This window comes from Budorcas taxicolor, chromosome 1 (genome assembly GCF_023091745.1).
Source record: "Budorcas taxicolor isolate Tak-1 chromosome 1, Takin1.1, whole genome shotgun sequence".
In the NCBI taxonomy this organism is placed as follows: domain Eukaryota; kingdom Metazoa; phylum Chordata; class Mammalia; order Artiodactyla; family Bovidae; genus Budorcas; species Budorcas taxicolor.
In genome coordinates, this window is record NC_068910.1 from 218,410,800 (window position 1) to 218,428,375 (window position 17,576).

Below are 17,576 nucleotides of genomic sequence, written 5' to 3' on the forward strand. Positions count from 1 at the left end.
TTTTATTTTGCACTGAGCTTTGCAGATTATGGATCCAGTTCCATCTGGACTGAACTATGATTTCACTATTCAGTATGTGTAAGGTTATTGTAAACCTCAGGCTTCTCTGGTGGCTCAGATGGTAAAGAATCTGCCTGCAATGCAGGAGACCCAGGTTCGATCCCTGGGATGGGAAGATCCCTTGGAGGAGGAATGGCAAACCACTTCAGTATTCTTGCCTCAAGAATTCCATGGACAGGGGAGCCTGGTGGGCTATAGCCCATGGGACTGCAGAGTGTTGGACAGGAGTGAGTGACTGGCAGCTTCACTGCACGTCTCGGCATCCCCCTTGGTGACACAGGCTAACATTAGATGGAAGGCAGCGTTGGAAGCAGTTAGCACAGGGTCTGGCTCACAGAACACGAAGGCGAAGTGAGAGAGCCACAGCCGGGGCGGCGCGTACTCTTGCTTCCACGAATCCAAAACATACAGAAACCACTGTAGGTCAAAATTTGGTGCTACTGCAATTTAAATTGAATACTTACAACCCATAAATCTGTGGCGCAATTTCTAGTCTGTTCAGGTGCATGTAAAGCTCAATATCATGCTTCTTCAGTAGCTGATCCTGGATCTGGTTGACTTTAGTAACAATAGCAATTGTTGGCCCCAAATCCTGTGGTCTAGCAAAGGGGATAGGCGGCATCAGGGTTTCTTTCCCCTAAACATAGGAAAAATGGAACAGGGATTACTTCAGGGTGAAATTAACAAATATAAGGCCATGACTCTTTACAGTATTTATCACTGGAAGCTTAAAGAAGAACCAGCGACTACTTTAACCAACTCAGGACAAACGCTTCAAATGTGGAATAATAAACTGATTGCCACATAAATGCCTGTGCTCATAAAGTAAAGGCCAAGAAAAAGCTTCTAAAATATGTTCTAGCTGTGTTCCCTTGACCAGTTTCTTCAGTGACATTCAGTCTTTTAAGACAGTTTTGGCTAGAGGTCTTCTATCTAGTCTCTCTGGGTGTAGCCAGTGTGCCTCAGCAGCCACAGCACCTAAGTGAATACTCTGAGGGAAACATGCTTCTTGTGGCACAAGAATTAAACATGAAAAAAAAAAAAACAACAGTAATTGAAAACTGTCTTACTTTGAGCTCTTACACAAACAAAAAAAAGAAGTCAAGAAATAAAGTACGCTGATACTAAAATAGGAGGCTTTCTCTGAATGTCTGCTGATCAATTTCAACAGCTGGGCAGACGGTGCTCTGTGACAACCTAGAGGATGGGAAGGGGCGACAGGTGAGGGCAGGAGAGTCACGATGGAGGGCGCATGTGCATGCTTTTGTGTGGTAGAGACCAGCACACCACTGTAGGGTAGGTGCCCTCCAGTTAAAAAAAAAAAAAAAAAAGAGAAAAACTTAAAGAAAAAAAACCCCAGCTAGGTAGAAAGATTTTTAAATTCTCCAGATCAAAAGTGTAGCTGACTTAAAAGAAATCTACACAGGCAGTACAACTTCCCTTCCTGCCACCCCATACCCTGTACAGAAAGACAGATCTCTAACTCTGTGTAATGCTTTCATGGAAACTTCAGCTACCCCCTCAAGTCTGATGATCAGTCAAGTCAGTTCAGCTGTGCAGTCTGTCTGACTCTCTGCGACCCATGGACTGCAGCATGCCAGGCCTCCCTGTCCATCACCAACTCCCGGAGTTTACTCAAACTCATATCCATCAAGTCAGTGATGCCATCCAACCATCTCATCCTCTGTCGTCCCCTTCTCCTCCCACCTTCAGTCTTTCCGAGCATCAGGGTCTTTTCCAATGAATCAGTTCTTGGCATCAGGTGCCCACAGCATTGGAGCTTCAGCTTCAGCACCAGTCCTGCTGATATACCCTAATATTCCATACCTGGCCTTTCTTCTGATGGTCAGGCCCCAAGTTCTGCCTCTCTGCAGCTGCGCTCCCTCTCTCAGTGGCCGCCTGTTGCTCATCCTCAGGCTCCTTCTCGAGCTCACGTTGTTCGCTCTATTTCGCGAGTGCTGCTTTTCCACATGGTTCTGGTGTCAGCTGAACTCCTACTTATACAGTTCCCCGAGTGAGCTTAGTCATTCACAGTGCTACAGTCAAAATTTTTTTGCCAAGACTTTCTAATCTGTATCCATATCTAGAACTCTAGGCCCCCTGCCATAGGCTCAAATGGTGGTGAAGAACCTTAGACAGCCCGAAGCTTTCAAATCCAGGAGGCCCGCATCGGCGCTCATCATCTGCTCACACACTTGTTCGTGCTTTCCCACGCCTAAAGCTACACATCCTCCAGTGAGAACACCCAGTTCACCAACTTTAGCTCCTCAGAACCACTCAGCGTACTTCTGTATATGCTGCTTCTCTGCCTGGAACAACCTGATTTGGGGACCGAATTACTCCTTACCTCCTGCTTTAAATCCATCTTGCAAACTGTCTGGTAATCTATGGAACCTAGGTATTAGACTGTACCAGATCACCTTCCTTATACTTTTAATTTTTTTTTTCCTTTTTCGGTAATGCCTTGCTGTATGTGGGATCTTACTCCCCAATCAGGGATCAAGCCCATGCCCCTGCAGCAGAAGCATGGAGTCCTGATTACTGGATCACAAGGGAAGTCGCTCCTTCAGTTCAGTGCAGTCTCTCTGTCGTGTCCAACTCTTTGCGACCTCATGGACCGCAGCACGCCAAGCCTCCCTGTCCGTCACCAACTCCCAGAGCTTGCTCAAACTCATGTCACTGAGCTGGTAATAACATCCAATCACCTCCTTCTCTGTTGCCCCCTTTGCCTGCCTTCAATCTTTCCCAGCATCAGGGTCCTTTCCAGTGAGTCTGCTCTTCGCATCAGGTGGCCAAAGTATTGGAGCTTCAGGTTCAGCATCAGTCCTTCCAATGAATATTCAGGACTGGTCTCCTTTAGGATGGACTGGTTGGATCTCCTTGCAGTCCAAGGGACTCTCAAGAGTCTTCTCCAACAACACAGTTCAAAAGCATCAATTCTTTGGCAATCAGCTTTCTTTATGGTCCAACTCTCACATTCACACATGACTACTGGAAAAACCACAGCCTTAACTAGACGGACCTTTGTCAGCAAAGTGATGTCTCTGCTATTTAATATGCTATCTAGGTTTGTCATAGCTTTGCTTTCAAGGAGCAAGCGTGTTTTAATTTCATGGCTGTAGTCACCATCTGCAGTGATTTTGGAGCCCCAAAAATCAGCCCCCCAAAATAAAGTCTGTCACTGTTTCCATTTTTCCCCATCTATTTTTCATGAAGTGACAGGACCGAATGCCACGACCTTAGTTCTTGAATGTTGAGTTTTAAGCCAGCTTTTTCACTCTCCTCTTTCACCCTCATCAAGAGACGCCTTAGTTCCTCTTTGCTTTCTGCCATAAGGGTGGTGGCATCTACATATGTGAGGTCATTGCTGTTTCTCCCGGCAATCTTAATTCCAGCTTGTGCTTCATCCAGCGTGGCATTTTGCATGATGCACTCTGCATATAAGTTAAATGAGCAGGGTAACAATATACAGCCTTGACATACTCCTTTCTCAATTTTGAACTAGTCTCTGTTCCATGTCTGGTTCTAACTGTTGCTTCTTGACCTGCATACAGATTTCTCAGGAGGCAAGTAAGGAGGTCTGGTATTCTCATCTCTTTAGGAATGTTCCAGTTTGATGTGATCCACATACTCAAAGGCTTTAGCAAAGTCAATGAAGCAAAAGTACATATTTTACTGGAATTCTCTTGCTTTTTCTATGAGTCAGTGGATGTTGGCAATTTGATCTCTGGTTCCTCTGCTTTTTCTAAATCCAGCTTGAACATCTGGAAATTCTTGGTTCACGTACAGTTGAAGCCTGGCTTGGAGAAGTTTGAGCATTACTTTGCTAGCATGTGAGGTAAGTGCAGCTGTGTGGTAGTTAGAACATTCTTTGGCTTTGCCCTTCTTTGGAACTGGAATGAAAACTGACCTTTTCTGGGTGACTTTCTGAATTTTCCCAATTTGCTGGCATACTGAGTGCAGCACTTTCACAGCATTATTTTTTAAAATCTGAAATAGCTCAACTGGAGTCCCATCACCTCCACTCACTCTGTTTGTAGTGATGCTTCCTAAGGTCCACTTGATTTTCACCCCAGGATGTCTGGCTCTCGGTGAGTGATCACATCATCATGGTTATCTGAGTCATGAAGATCTTTTTTGTACAGTTCTTCTGTGTATTCTTATCACCTCTTATCTTCTGCTTCTGTTAGGTCCATATCATTTCTATCCTTTATTGTGCCCATCTTTGCATGAAATGTTCCCTAGCTATTTTAATTTTCTTGGCGAGATCTCTAGTCTTTCCGATTCTATTGTTTTCCTCTATCACTTGGCGCTGATCACTGAGGAAGGCTTTCTTCTCTCTCCTTGCCATTCCCTGGAACTCTGCATTCAGATGGGTGCATCTTTCCTTTCCTCCTTTGTCTTCAGCTTCTCTTCTTTTCACGCCTCTTTGTAAGCCCTCCTCAGACAACAACTTTGCCTTTTTGCATTTCTTTTTCTTGGGGATGGTTTTGATCGCTGCCTCCTGTACGACGTTAAAAATCTTCGTCCAGAGTTCTTCAGGCACTCTCTCTATCAGACCTAGTCCTTGAATTTGTCATTTCTGCTGCATGACCATAAGGGGTTTGATTCAGGTCTTACATGGATGGTCCAGTGGCTTTCCTACCTTCTTCAATTCAACTCTGGGTTCTGCAATATGGAGTTCATGAACTGAGCCCCAGTCAGCTCCCTGTCTTGTTTTCACTGACTGAACAGAGCTTCTCCCGAAGAAGGCAAGGGCAACCCACTCCAGTACTCTTGCCTGGAGAATCCCAGGGACGGAGGAGCCTGGTGGGCTGCTGTCTATGGGGTCGCGCAGAGTCGGACACGACCGATGCAACTTAGCAGCAGCAACAGCAGTAGAGCGTCTCCATACTCAGCTGCAAAGAATTTAATCAATCTGATTTTGGTATTGACCACCTGGTGATGTCCATGTGTAGAGTCTTCTCCTGTTGTTGGAAGAGGGTGTTTGCTATGACCAGTGTGTTCTCTTGGCAAAACTCTGTTATCCTTTGCCCTGCTTCATTTTGTATTCCTAGGCCAAATTTGTCTGTTACTCCAGGTATCTCTTGACTTCCTACTTTTGCATTCTAGTCTCCAGTGATGCAAAGGACATCTTTTTTGGGTGTTCGTTTTAGAAGGTCTTGCCGTGTCCGACTCTTTGTGACCCCATGGACTGTAGCCTACCAGGTTCCTCCGTTCATGGGATTTTCCAGGCAAGAATACTGGAGTGGGTTGCCATTTCCTTCTCCAGGAGATCTTCCCAACCCAGGGACTGAACCCAGGTCTCCCGGTTCCCTGGTGGCTCAGAGGTTAAAGCGTCTGCCTCCAATGCAGGAAACCCGGGTTCAATCCCTGGATCGGGAAGATCTCCTGGAGAAGGAAATGGCAACCCACTCCAGTATTCTTGCCTGGAGAATCCCATGGACAGAGGAGCTTGGTAGGCTACAGTCCACGGGGTCACAAAGAGTTGGACGCGACTGAGTGACTTCACTTTCACTTTCTCCCACGTTGTAGGCAGACGCTTCACCGTCTGAGCCACTGGACACCTGCAGGTCTTCACAGAACCATCCACCTTCAGCTTCTTTGGCATTAGTGGTTGGGGCATAGACTTGGATTACTGTTATGTTGAATGACTTGCCTTGGAAATGAACAGAGATCATTCTGTTGTTTCTGAGACTGCACCCAAGTACTGCATTTCAGACTCTTCTGTTGACTATGAAGTCTACCCCATTTCTTCTGTGGGATTCTTGCCCACAGTTGTTGCTGTAATGGTCATCTGAATTAAATTTGCCCATTTCAATCCATTTTAGTTCACTGATTCCTAAAATGTCCGTGTTCACTCTTGCCACCTCCTGTTTGACCACTTCAATTTACCTTGATTCATAGACCTAACATCCCAGGTTCCTATGCAACACTGTTCTTTACAGCATTGGACTTCACTCCCATCACCAGACACGCCCACAACCGGGCATTGTTTTCGCTCTGGCTCAGCCTCTCCATTCTTTCTGGACTTACTTCTCCACTCTTCTCTAGTAGCATACTGGACAGCTACTGACCTGGCGAGTTTACCTTTCAGGGTCCTATCTTTTTGCCTTTTCATACAAGTCACAAGATGGCAGAGTCCCTCCTTAGACATTTTTAAGAAGGCCTCATTATTTTCACTCCAGGAAAAACAAAACAATCCAAATTCTTTAGCCAGGTGGGCAGTCTTTCCCTCACATGGTCAGCCTGCTCTCACTGTGCCTGCAGAAACCCTGGTCTGCCCTTCTCTACGTGAAACATCCCTCCCAGCGTTTCCCCTGACGGGCCCCCACGTGTACTGTCAGATTTGGCTCAAGTGTCCAGTCCCAGTTCAGTCCGTCTTCCCTGCTTTGCTATTTCTCTGCCTCCTAAACTGTGAGATCTCTAAAAGGAGTATCAGCTTTTTGTCACTGGACCAGAATCAGCGACATAAAGAAGGTAAAGCTCTTGCCTGCACCATTTGGAAGAAAAAACTACACAGAAAAAAAGCCTGGAATTCACCCTAGAGTCGTGACTAGGCAGGGTGGCAGAAAGCTCAGGAGAGAGGAGGGGGGTGCTTGTTAAGGACAGAGGAGGCTTATGGGAAGGGGTTCCATCTGGCTGCCCAGCATCATTTCCAGTCTTAAAATGAAACACAGCCCTTCGGACTTTCTACAGTGCCTGCCCTAGTGTACTTAGGTCCAAAGGTCAGAAGACTACGTTAATATTTAGAGCTCAACTCGTTGCTAATGTGTATATAAAAGAGAAAGGGAAACCTCCATATTGCCATCATTTACTATAAAAATAGTATATCCAAGAATCTTTTTTCTGATTTTGTAACATCCAGTATACTCTCTTCAAATAACAGGATGCGTTAACTTAAAAAGATTTCCCCTAACAGAATACTTCATTAGGTTGGTGCAAGAGTATTCGCAGTTTTGCATTATTGAACTTTGCCATTTGATATGTATTTAAATAAATATGGTTATGGTATACATTATACCATACCAAAAGATACACAGTGTATCTTTTTCACTTTATGTTTTTATGGTAACGACATTAATTGCTGGGTATTTACATTTATTTCATTTTAGACTAAGAGAATGATAGGAGTAAGGACTTCACATGTGGTGCTAGTGGTAAAGAATCCATCTACCAGTGCAGGAGATGCAAGATACCCAGGTTCAATCCCTGGGTCGGGAAGATCCATCCTCTGCAGATGACGGCAACCTGGTCCAGTACTCTTGCCTAGAAAATCCCATGGACAGAGGAGCCTGGTAGACTACAGTCCACGGGGCCGCACAGAATCAGACACCACTAAGCACACACACATGGAAATGCTGTTAAGACAAAACGCAAATCTGATCGATTCTCTTATTTGAGTTCCAAGTGAGTTGTAAAGCAGTGAAGACAACTCACAGCACCAACAGTGCATTCGGCGCAGGAACTGCGAACCAACATACAGCACAGTGGTGGTTCCAGAAGTTTTGCAAAGGAGAGGAGAGCCTTGATGATGAGGGCATACTGGCTGGCCATCAGAAGCTGACAATGACCAGCCAGCCTGTTTCTCTTGCATCTCCAGCACTGGCAGGCGGGCTCTTTACCACTGCTGCCACCTGGGAAGTCCAAGCGCCTCATCAGTCGTCCACAAAGCAAAAAAAATCCATCGCTTTGAAGTGTCGTCTTTTCTTTTTCTATGGAACAACAAACCATTTCTGAGACAAAAAGTGTACTTTATATGACCACCAGTGATGCCCAGCTCAGTGGCTGGACCGAGAAGAAGCCCCAGGCGCTCTCCTAAGCCAAACCTGCACCAACAACGGTCATGGCCGCTGTTTGGTGGTCTGCTGCCAGCTGGCCCACTACAGCGTTTTGAATCCTGTGCAGTCATTATATCTGAGAAGTATGCTCAGTAAATCAATGAGATGCACCAAGAATTGCAATGCCTGCAGCCAGTACTGGTCAACAGAAAGGGCCCAGTTCTTCTCCATGACCATGCCCAACTGCATGCCACACAATCAGCACTTCAAAAGTGGAATGCATTGGACTAGGATCTTTTGCCTCACCCACCATATTCACTTGACCTCTCACCAACAGACTACCACTTCGTCAACCATCTCAACAATTTTTTGCAAGGAAAATGCTTCCACAACCAGCTGAAGGCAGAAAATGCTTTCCAAGAGTTTGCTGAATCCCAAGGTATGGAATTTTATGCTTCAGAAATAAACAAACATTTCTTGTTGGCAAAGATGTGTTGATGAATAAAGTTGTGTTTGACCCTAATTATAATGATTTAAAATTGCCAGTTAGAAACCGCAATTACATTTGCACCAGCCTAATATAATAAAATGTGTTAAATTTAAAAATCTTGAAAGCAATCTCTCTGGTCATTTAAATGCTAAACAGCATAGCATACCTAATAGGAAAATTGAAACAATAAAGATCGAGTTAATGAAAAACACTGATCTTCAGGATTTCTTATGATAAAGAATGCTACCTACATTTAACATAAAGCTGCCTCACTTCATTTGATGAGACAAACACAATGACCAATAGAACTAGAGAATTTTCTAACCACTTCTCAGTGGCAGGCACAGTGTGTTTTACAGATCAGCGCCAGGCCACAAAGTGAGTGACACAGTGAGACAACGGTTTCACACCACTATGCAAACCAACACAGCGCTTCCTTCATCACAGAAGGCTTATAAAAGGAACGTCACTGGACGGGGCGGCATGCACCGTGATATAACTGAATTTTCCATGGAATTAGAAGACCTGAGAGAGGGATATAATAATTTCTCAACCTTCTTTAAAAGATGACAGAATCATGAAACAGAAGACAAAAGGTAGGATGAAAAGGGAGTCATGAGATATGCTTTCTAGGGACACAGGAGGCACTGATACACACAAGTAATGGATACCAATTCTCAGAGGGCATGTCCATGTGTTCTCTGATTAAGTGTCTTTGTATAGTCTTAGAAGGCGATGGCACCCCTCTCCAGTACTGTTCCCTGGAAAATCCATGGACGGAGGAGCCTGGTAGGCTACAGTCCATGGGGTCGCTAAGAGTCGGACACGACTGAGCGACTTCCCTTTCACTTTTCACTTTCATGCACTGGAGAAGGAAATGGCAACCCACTCCAGTGTTCTTGCCTGGAGAATCCCAGGGACGGGGGAGCCTGGTGGGCTGCCGTCTATGGGGTCGCACAGAGTTGGACACGACTGAAGCGACTTAGCAGCAGCAGCAGCAGCAGCCATTTTCATATGATTCAGTGAAAGCAACGTGGATAAGTAAAAGTAAAAACTGGCAGCCCTCACATTTTATCATTCAGCTTCTCAGATACTCTGAATCAGTTATAAAACACAAAATGACCACTGTGTAAAACGATCATGAGGTCTATAATAAAATGTATTCAAATCCTCTGCTCAAAATCTGATGTTCACGTTAAATCTATGTCTTTACCAAATCACCTGCTGAAAATACACTGTTCATCACATGTGCTTACAGCACGCTTTCCCTCTAATAATCCTTACAGAATAGAGCATGGTGATACACTGCTGGAGGAAGACTTTATCACTTAGGCTAGGACTTGACAAACTTTCTCTGCAAAAATGGTAAATGTTTGAGGCTTTCCAAGCTACACAGTCCATGCTGCAATCACCCAGCTCGGCCTTTGTAATGAGAAAGCAGCTGAAGACAGTATGTAAACAAACAGGCATGGCGGTATCCCAACAAAACTTTTTTATGGACATGGAAATTCGAGTTCCCTGTAATTTACATGTCACAAAATATTATTTCTCTTTTGATATTTTTTCAATCATTTAATAATGTAAAACCATTTTTAACTCCCAAGCTGTACAAAAACAGATGGCAGGCCAAATTGGCCTGTAGGCAGTAGTTCGTCCTGACCTCGACCAAAGGCATAAAATGCATTAGTTATCCATCTCACTGGCTAAGAGATAAAATGAAAGAACTGAGTGATACATGGTTTCTAACCGGAATGCATCCAATTATACTAATATAAAAGAAATTAGTCACATAGAAAATAATATACCCAAAACTCTTAACACAACAGACCTTGTCAGAATAATTAGCAATTTTCCCAATATTGTGCAATAACAATGAAAAGGCCAGAATGATCCCTAAGTTAGCATATATATTTGTTTAAAATGACAGTTAATTTGGCAATTCCACTCCTAGAGATATGCCAAGAGATGAAAACATATGTTCACAAAAAGTTTGTACACAAATGTTCAGACCAACATTATTTTTAATAGTTAGAAAGTGAAAAGAACCCAAGTGTCTACCAACTGACGTATGGAAAAGTAAAATGTGACACGTATGTATGCAAGGAAACATTATTCAGCCGTGAAAAAGGATGAAGTACTGACACATGCTGCAAGTCAAAACAGCCAGGCACAAAGGTCACATATTGTATGATTTCATTTACGTGCAAGGTCTAGAATAGCAAGCTCAAAGAAACAGAGGATACACTAGTGATGCCGGATGTTCTGGGGAGGGGAAATGAGGGGTGACTGCTAGTGGGACAGGGTTTCCTTCCAGGGGGCCGAAATGTTTTGAAATTAGCAAGTGGAGATGCACGCACCAACACTGTGAATCTATTAAAAAACTCTAAATTGTACATTTAAAAAGGTGAATACTATGGTATGTTATTTCACAAAAACTACAGTTAAAGAATAAAGGTGAGAGAGAGTAAGGACAAATATTATTGCTGTTAAACATATAAATTAAATTTAGTGATGCATTAGTAAAACAACCTACTTGATACAGTTTACCTACATACTTCAGGGCCTGTCTATTCACAGCAGAGATCAAGCAGATTAATACACTTCTCATTCAAAATTTATAGCAGTTTTTAAGAAATTATATTGCATGCATAATTTATACACATATAAAAGAAAGTTTCTATTTTATTTACATGAAAATTTATATATTACCTTTGTAAATCCGTCAATAATTAGAGGCATGATTTAGAACCCCAGTTCAAACTTATTTCACAGGCATTTTTATATTTTTGTTTTTATAGTGATAATAATGGCTTTTGTCTCTGATTTTACACTTTTATTTACTGAAATCATTTGTTCCCTCAAATACATTGAAAATATTTGTACTATAATTACCTTTTGACCATCATGCTCAAAAGTAGAAAACCAAGGTTCAGCAGTTTCCATAAGCTGTGAGAACATTGCACTAAAAATCAGAAAAATAATATAATGCTAATGTTAAATCTTCATTAAAGTAAAAATAGCATAAAAAATAAAAATATCCAAAAAGTTTTTGTACTTACTAGGCATCATGTTCCAGATATTCAGGGTTCAGGAGAGTCTTCATTTCCTCACTTAAAACAGCAATGCAAGCGATCAGAATGTGTAATTTTTAACAGAAAAGATGCAGAGGCTGCCTTATCTACACTCTAAGCCAGCTTTCATATAATGTGTAAAGGAGAACATGAGCCTTTTTTAAACGAAAAGAGCAACTCTATTAACATATGAAATGCTTCTTTCTACAAAGATCGAAAACAAATTAGTTCCCTGTCTCTACCACAGTGATGTAACTATCTAATTATTCCAAATAACAAATGCTGAATGTGACAATACATTCTTTGAATGTGCCTGATCTAGAATCAACTGATTGCTCCACAATCTATCACTTATCCAAATGAAACAAGAAAATATGTAATTACTGGTCATAGATCCCGTATCAAAACATTGATTTGTTTTCCTTCAGTGGCTTCTACTTTTAATATGTTTTAGTATCAATCAGTGACCTCCTCCAAATCTATTTTAGTGCTGCTTTTACTTTATAAAGGATTGAAACTCTTAAAGAAGCATGCCCAACTCATTTAAAAGCTGTTCTTTAAAAAGCTACTTTCCATCGTGTGCACTTTCCTATGAAGTATAGTCTGCATGTACATTTTTAAAAAGACAGAACTGCCCTGAGAAGAGGATCTCAACACTAACCGCATCCTTATCATACTTTAGACTAACTGAGGCCAAGGCAATTAAGACATGGTTATTATAGCCAGATTCAAGAAATTCTCCAATACAGCCAGTGTAACTGGAAAAACTCCAAGGAGCTAGAAAATGCGAACCTACGATATAGTAAACTAGAGTGGATTTGACAAACGCCCTGATACATGTTCAGCGAAACGGATGGCTACTTTTGATTAACAAAGACTGTATGCACAAACGGATGAAATGGTACATGCTAATTCTCTGTTTCCTGCAGAGAGGGGCCAGCCTGCAAATGCTCCTGATGGTTTACAGTCCCTAGGCTCTCTATTCCCAAGACGCCTCCTGGCTGCTTCTCTTGCCCGCCTAGTGAGGGTATCTTAAGTTAGAAAATAAATTCTAACAATCAGCCTAAGTTAAATACAATTACTGAAGTTATTTGCTGGAAATAATAATGTATCTAAAAAACATGGGAAGTCATTTGTATTTCTTTAAATTGGTGTTCTTTGTGAAACTATTCTGTTTACGAACTGAATTGAGCTGGATCTGGGGAGGACAAAATACGTCTCAGAATAGTGAGAGAGAACGGGTCACTGTATGGTGGAATGTATGAATAGTAACAACTGTTAGCACTTCGCCAATGCAACAAAAATCTCTTCCTGATTCGTTAGATATATGTCTTTCTTTGGTACAGCTCTAAGACTTAAAAAAATATTTAGAATTCCAAGTTTCCCCATAGTTGAAATAGGATTTCAATTACTAAGTGGTTCAGCCACATGAACCACAAACAAATGCTTACAATTTACAAAATCTTCAATGTAAAAGGTGTTGAGGTTAAAAAAAAAAAGATTACAACAGGGCTGAAAAATAGATGGAGCTCCCATAAAAACTTGCCTTGGCTGCGCAGACTCACTGGCATGGAGAAAGGCCTGGTGGTCGCAGTGGAGGGTGAAGACGATAGGAGCCAGCAGCTCGTGCATTCCCTGGAACAGAGAAAGCATGGGGCGGATGCTGAGGATTCACCAGTGGACAGAACAGGCTCAGCTGAGAGCCTTGCAGCTGACCCCCACCGCCAGCATTTCCATATTATACACAGAAGCAAAAACATAAAAAACTACAAAAGGAGATTTAGTTTTAGAATTTGACTTCCAATTCAACCACAGCACGTCTTCTTCTTTAAAACATGGAAAGCAGCTCTCTTTTGAATAACACAACAAACAATAAATTGGCATGGTAGACAACCTTGCACCTGTCAGTTGCTTCAGAATCTGTACTCATAAATATGAATTTCATTTATGCAAATTATAATCATGAGCTACAGTGTAAAGATCTGTAGTAAGAAGGGCAACTAAGAACTGAAGACCTAAGGAAATTACATCCAATGTTTTCATTATATAATGGCTCAAAATTAGGATGTCTGTAGATTTAGGAAGAGCTGAAGTCAGCTAGCTGGAAATGTTGGATAATAAAGGAAATAATCTTTAGCAGGTATGAAGGAAAACAAAGTTTTCAAAGTAAAAATTTTAAAGGTGTTCAAGCCAAGATGGCCATAATTTTTTTTCCTATTTCAACTATAAGGTTACTTTTCAATTTATTTAGTGATTTCACCAATATAATTTTCTTTGTCCTTACATTCTGTTCATCTATGGATTACATAAATAGAAACAAAAAGGTATTAATTACTAAGTTGCCTTTCAAAGGTTATTATAAAAATCCATTATTTATCCATTATTGTGAAAAAATAAGATATTCCAGATCAGTTGAGATTTTTTCTCCCTACTTAGGTATCAAAAGCATATTTCAGCAAGTTAAAAATAGATCATACTCTTATCTGCCTTTTAAAGTGAGTCAATTACTATTCTTTTATCTAAGATGATCTCCTGAAAAAAGTCAACACAAAAGCCACCTTTTCAGGAAATAACAATAAAGTCTCCTCCCTTTGCTAATGGGATTAAAGAAAACCTCCTGTGAGGGACAGCCACACAGTCCTGTGCACCAGTCTAGCAGCTCTGCAGTACCAAGTAACCCAGAAGGAAACTCTGTCAGAGTTCACTGACAAGTCTTCACCAGCCTGGAATTAGAAGGGCTTAATGACATTCTTACAAAATAATTTAGGACCCACTGACAATTTATTTGTGATTTAGGACAAATTACCACTCATCACTTCAATCTTTTTAGGTAAACATCACCTACTAAACAAATCTTGAAAAGACTGCTCCTTAGAAGAACTTGGTAGAGACCCAGAAAGAATGAAGTGTTGCTAAAGTGGTTTAAAAATATTACCAGGGGCTTATTATTCTGGAATAATCTCAAATTATTCCAAAAACTGAGTGACATACTTTTAATCATGAAAGTAAGAGGTGCTCATTGTAGAGAACTACAGAAAAGCAAAAGCAAACAAACAAAAACAACAGAAAAGCAAGGAGGGAAGGCCAAAAAATAAGAAAGGAAAACTGCGACAGATGTCCCTCAGTAATCCTTTTGCTTATTTCTGGTGGTTTCCTTGGGATAAACTCCCTAGAAGAAAAATTTCTGGGTAAACGAGTTAAGATATTTGATATATACAATTAATCTGCCCTTTAGAAACAATCCCCTCACTTTAAGACATAAAACTCCCCAAACCATTTCATACACTCTCATCTTTATTTGTAGTGTTTTTTAAAAAACCCCATCAAATTTTACAAACAGTTGTTTTAACTTACTTAAATGCTAGTGAGATTGAACACAAACATTGTAGTGGCCACTTTTATTTAATGAATTGCCCATTCTTCTCTTAATGAAGAGTTTCCTTTTCCCTAATGATTTGTAATATTTCTTCAGCAATTCAGGAAATTAACCCTTAGTCATTTTTGTTACAAATACTTTCCCATGTTTATAACTTGCCTTTTAATTCTGATGATATCTCATGTCAAAGTGAAACCATATACTTTAAAAAGTCAAATCAATAAATCATCTTTTATAATTTCTTTTGCTTTCATACCAAAGAAACCTTCATCATATTGAAATTAAGTTAAATTACAAGTTCCTTTTTTACAGCTAATTCTTTACCCATCTGGAATTTGTTTTTGCCCTGAAGAATAAATATGCATTTTCTTCTCCCTAAGAGTTAAACTAATTTATTGAGTAATCCTCATCTACTGAATAATCCATCTTTTCCCAAGAGTTCTGAAATGTCATCTTTATCATAAACTGGATCTTTGGCTTTCATTTTTTCTCGGCTTGTTTTTACTGGTATTCTACTAATTTATACATTCTTAACGAGAACTTTACTACTGTCACGATTTGAGCTGCACAATACTCCACTTCCCCATATTTTCTATTCTTTTCCTCAAAACTGTTTTGCCTAATAACTTTTTTCATCCAAAGGAAAATGTAATTTAGTTACAGAAAATGTTAGGCAAAAACTATTTTTTACTGTGATTGTATTAACTTGAATAAAATAGGTATTTCTAAGAACACCAGATTTTCCAGTCCAAAAATATGTAATAAAACTGCATAGTTTTTATTAGGTGGATTACCAGGTTTTAGTCGTTGGTGGCGGTGTCAGTGATCTTCAGACTGGAACGTTTCCCTTCAATGTTTTCTAAAACTATTTATGGATGGTTTAGTAAGAAACAGCTCTTGCCTAAATGCATCTTCTCACTTTCTTTGAATGTTCTCTTCCCTCCACTTTCTGTGACCTATCCCCACTGTCTACATTTGCCCATACATCATTTACTTTTATTTATTTCAAAAATTATCCATTAACTACCTATGATGTATTGAGAACACAAAAATGAATGGAGTGAGCACCTCCCAACCGTTACGGAGCCTGTGATCTGGACAGCAAGACACACGATCAAATGAGTACGGAAGTACTGTGTGGTTATAAACTTGGCAAGTGATACACATATGTCTATGTACATGCGTATGTGCATCCGTGCATACCTAGGAAAACCCAGCTCCTACTATATGCTCAGCATACACCAGGTGCTCACTGCATAGCGACTGGATGAGTGGAACAGCTCCCACTAGAGGGGCACACATTGCATTTATCAACACATTGGTGAAAGCTACAATATGATGAAAAACGGAAAGGAACTGTACTGAATTATACTTCAGTACTTCCCATCAATTAAAGAATGCTTTTTGTACAATGGAAAATTGTAAAATTCAGAATCCCCTGAATACCACCAAGACAGCCTGTTACACATTCAGGGTTCACATCCGACTAAACTAGGGACATTTTTCTAAAACAGGCTTGGAAAAAATTATTGCTCTTACTCTCAGTTCTATCCTAGTAAAACCTGATTATTAATTACAATAGACAACCAAATAGACATCTTTAAATGAAAAGAGATCTGGAAAGAATGGTAATAAATTCAAGGTGCTGTAAATCTGATAAAATGTAACGAAAAAGAAACGTGTCGTCAGCATACTCTTGGCTTCCACAATGTGTGGTTTGCTTCCATCCGCACATCAGTGCTTCTGCTTGCTTACAGCCTTGTTCACCGCTGGATCCTCAGCAGTCACTGCTCTCCAAACTCATGTCAGTTGAAAATGAAGGTAACAAAGTTTTCCTCATCAACAGCCTGTAGGCTCACCAAATTGAACCTGTTCTTTTATCTGCCTGTGTTCATTTAGCCCACCAAGCAGTCTTTATTAAAGCTGAGGCATCAGGCAGTCAAAGTTCATTAATACCATTTATATAATCTCTGCAGTTTCAATTAACTCAGCAAGACATTCTACTACATGATAACAGTCTCATTAATTCAATAAAATCCCATAACTATTAACAATATGGTCGATGTTAAACGGGGTGTCACCTAGTACAAAATAATAGCTTTAACAGCTTGTGATGAAACTCAAGGTTTTTTCTTAAATTTGATCTGGCTAAATATCCAATCCTCTTAGAGTAAGGGATTATTTCTACATCTATAGAATCTATAGAATTTTTAACATGTATAGGGAGTAATTTTAAGTCTTAGAAGGTGATGCTCAGCAGTAAGTTAATAATAGTTTCCTGCTCAGTGACCGATAGGCTTTGTCTAAATTATTAAGTGTGTCTGGTCTGCCCCGCTTCTCTTTAGCCTTCCTCACAAACGAGTGTGCTGCGTGCCTCACAAACGGTGGACCACGCAATTAAAATGTGTTTTTTTTTCCTTGTCCGTGAATCTAGTTGTTTCTTTCTGGAAAGAGAAAGGGGAAATAAACGTATAACTTGGCATAATTATATTCTAACCTCATTGGTTATCATCAGATTTTTCATCATGAGATACTCCCAGATATTTCAAAGAGGAGAGAGAAGACAGTGAGACAGAGAACAGAACAACGGAAACGAACCGGGATCATTGGCAAAGAGCCTGCGCCTGATGACTTCTTGCAAGTGTGTTAGTAACTGTCTTAGATTTTAAGTCAGTCTTACTAGAATTTTCTTTTACTGGCTTCCAAAAAATCTTACACAGATGGAGATTTATTTTCTCCCTGTCTCCTTTCTGGTTTGCTGCTGGTTTCTGCACTTTGGGTCTGATCTGGACAGCATA

General features: G+C 40.7%; 1 protein-coding gene across 1 annotated transcript in view; it reads right to left on the reverse strand.

Moving 5' to 3' along the window:
* TBC1D5 (TBC1 domain family member 5) overlaps positions 1-17,576 on the reverse strand; it is a 595,354-nt gene that overhangs the window by 227,162 nt on the left and 350,616 nt on the right. The window contains exons 12-15 of the mRNA XM_052643045.1: positions 12,949-13,037; positions 11,391-11,441; positions 11,224-11,293; positions 525-697 (exon numbers count right to left, since the gene is read on the reverse strand). Coding sequence (XP_052499005.1) covers positions 525-697; positions 11,224-11,293; positions 11,391-11,441; positions 12,949-13,037 — 383 coding nt within the window. The remainder of the gene's footprint in view (positions 1-524; positions 698-11,223; positions 11,294-11,390; positions 11,442-12,948; positions 13,038-17,576) is intronic.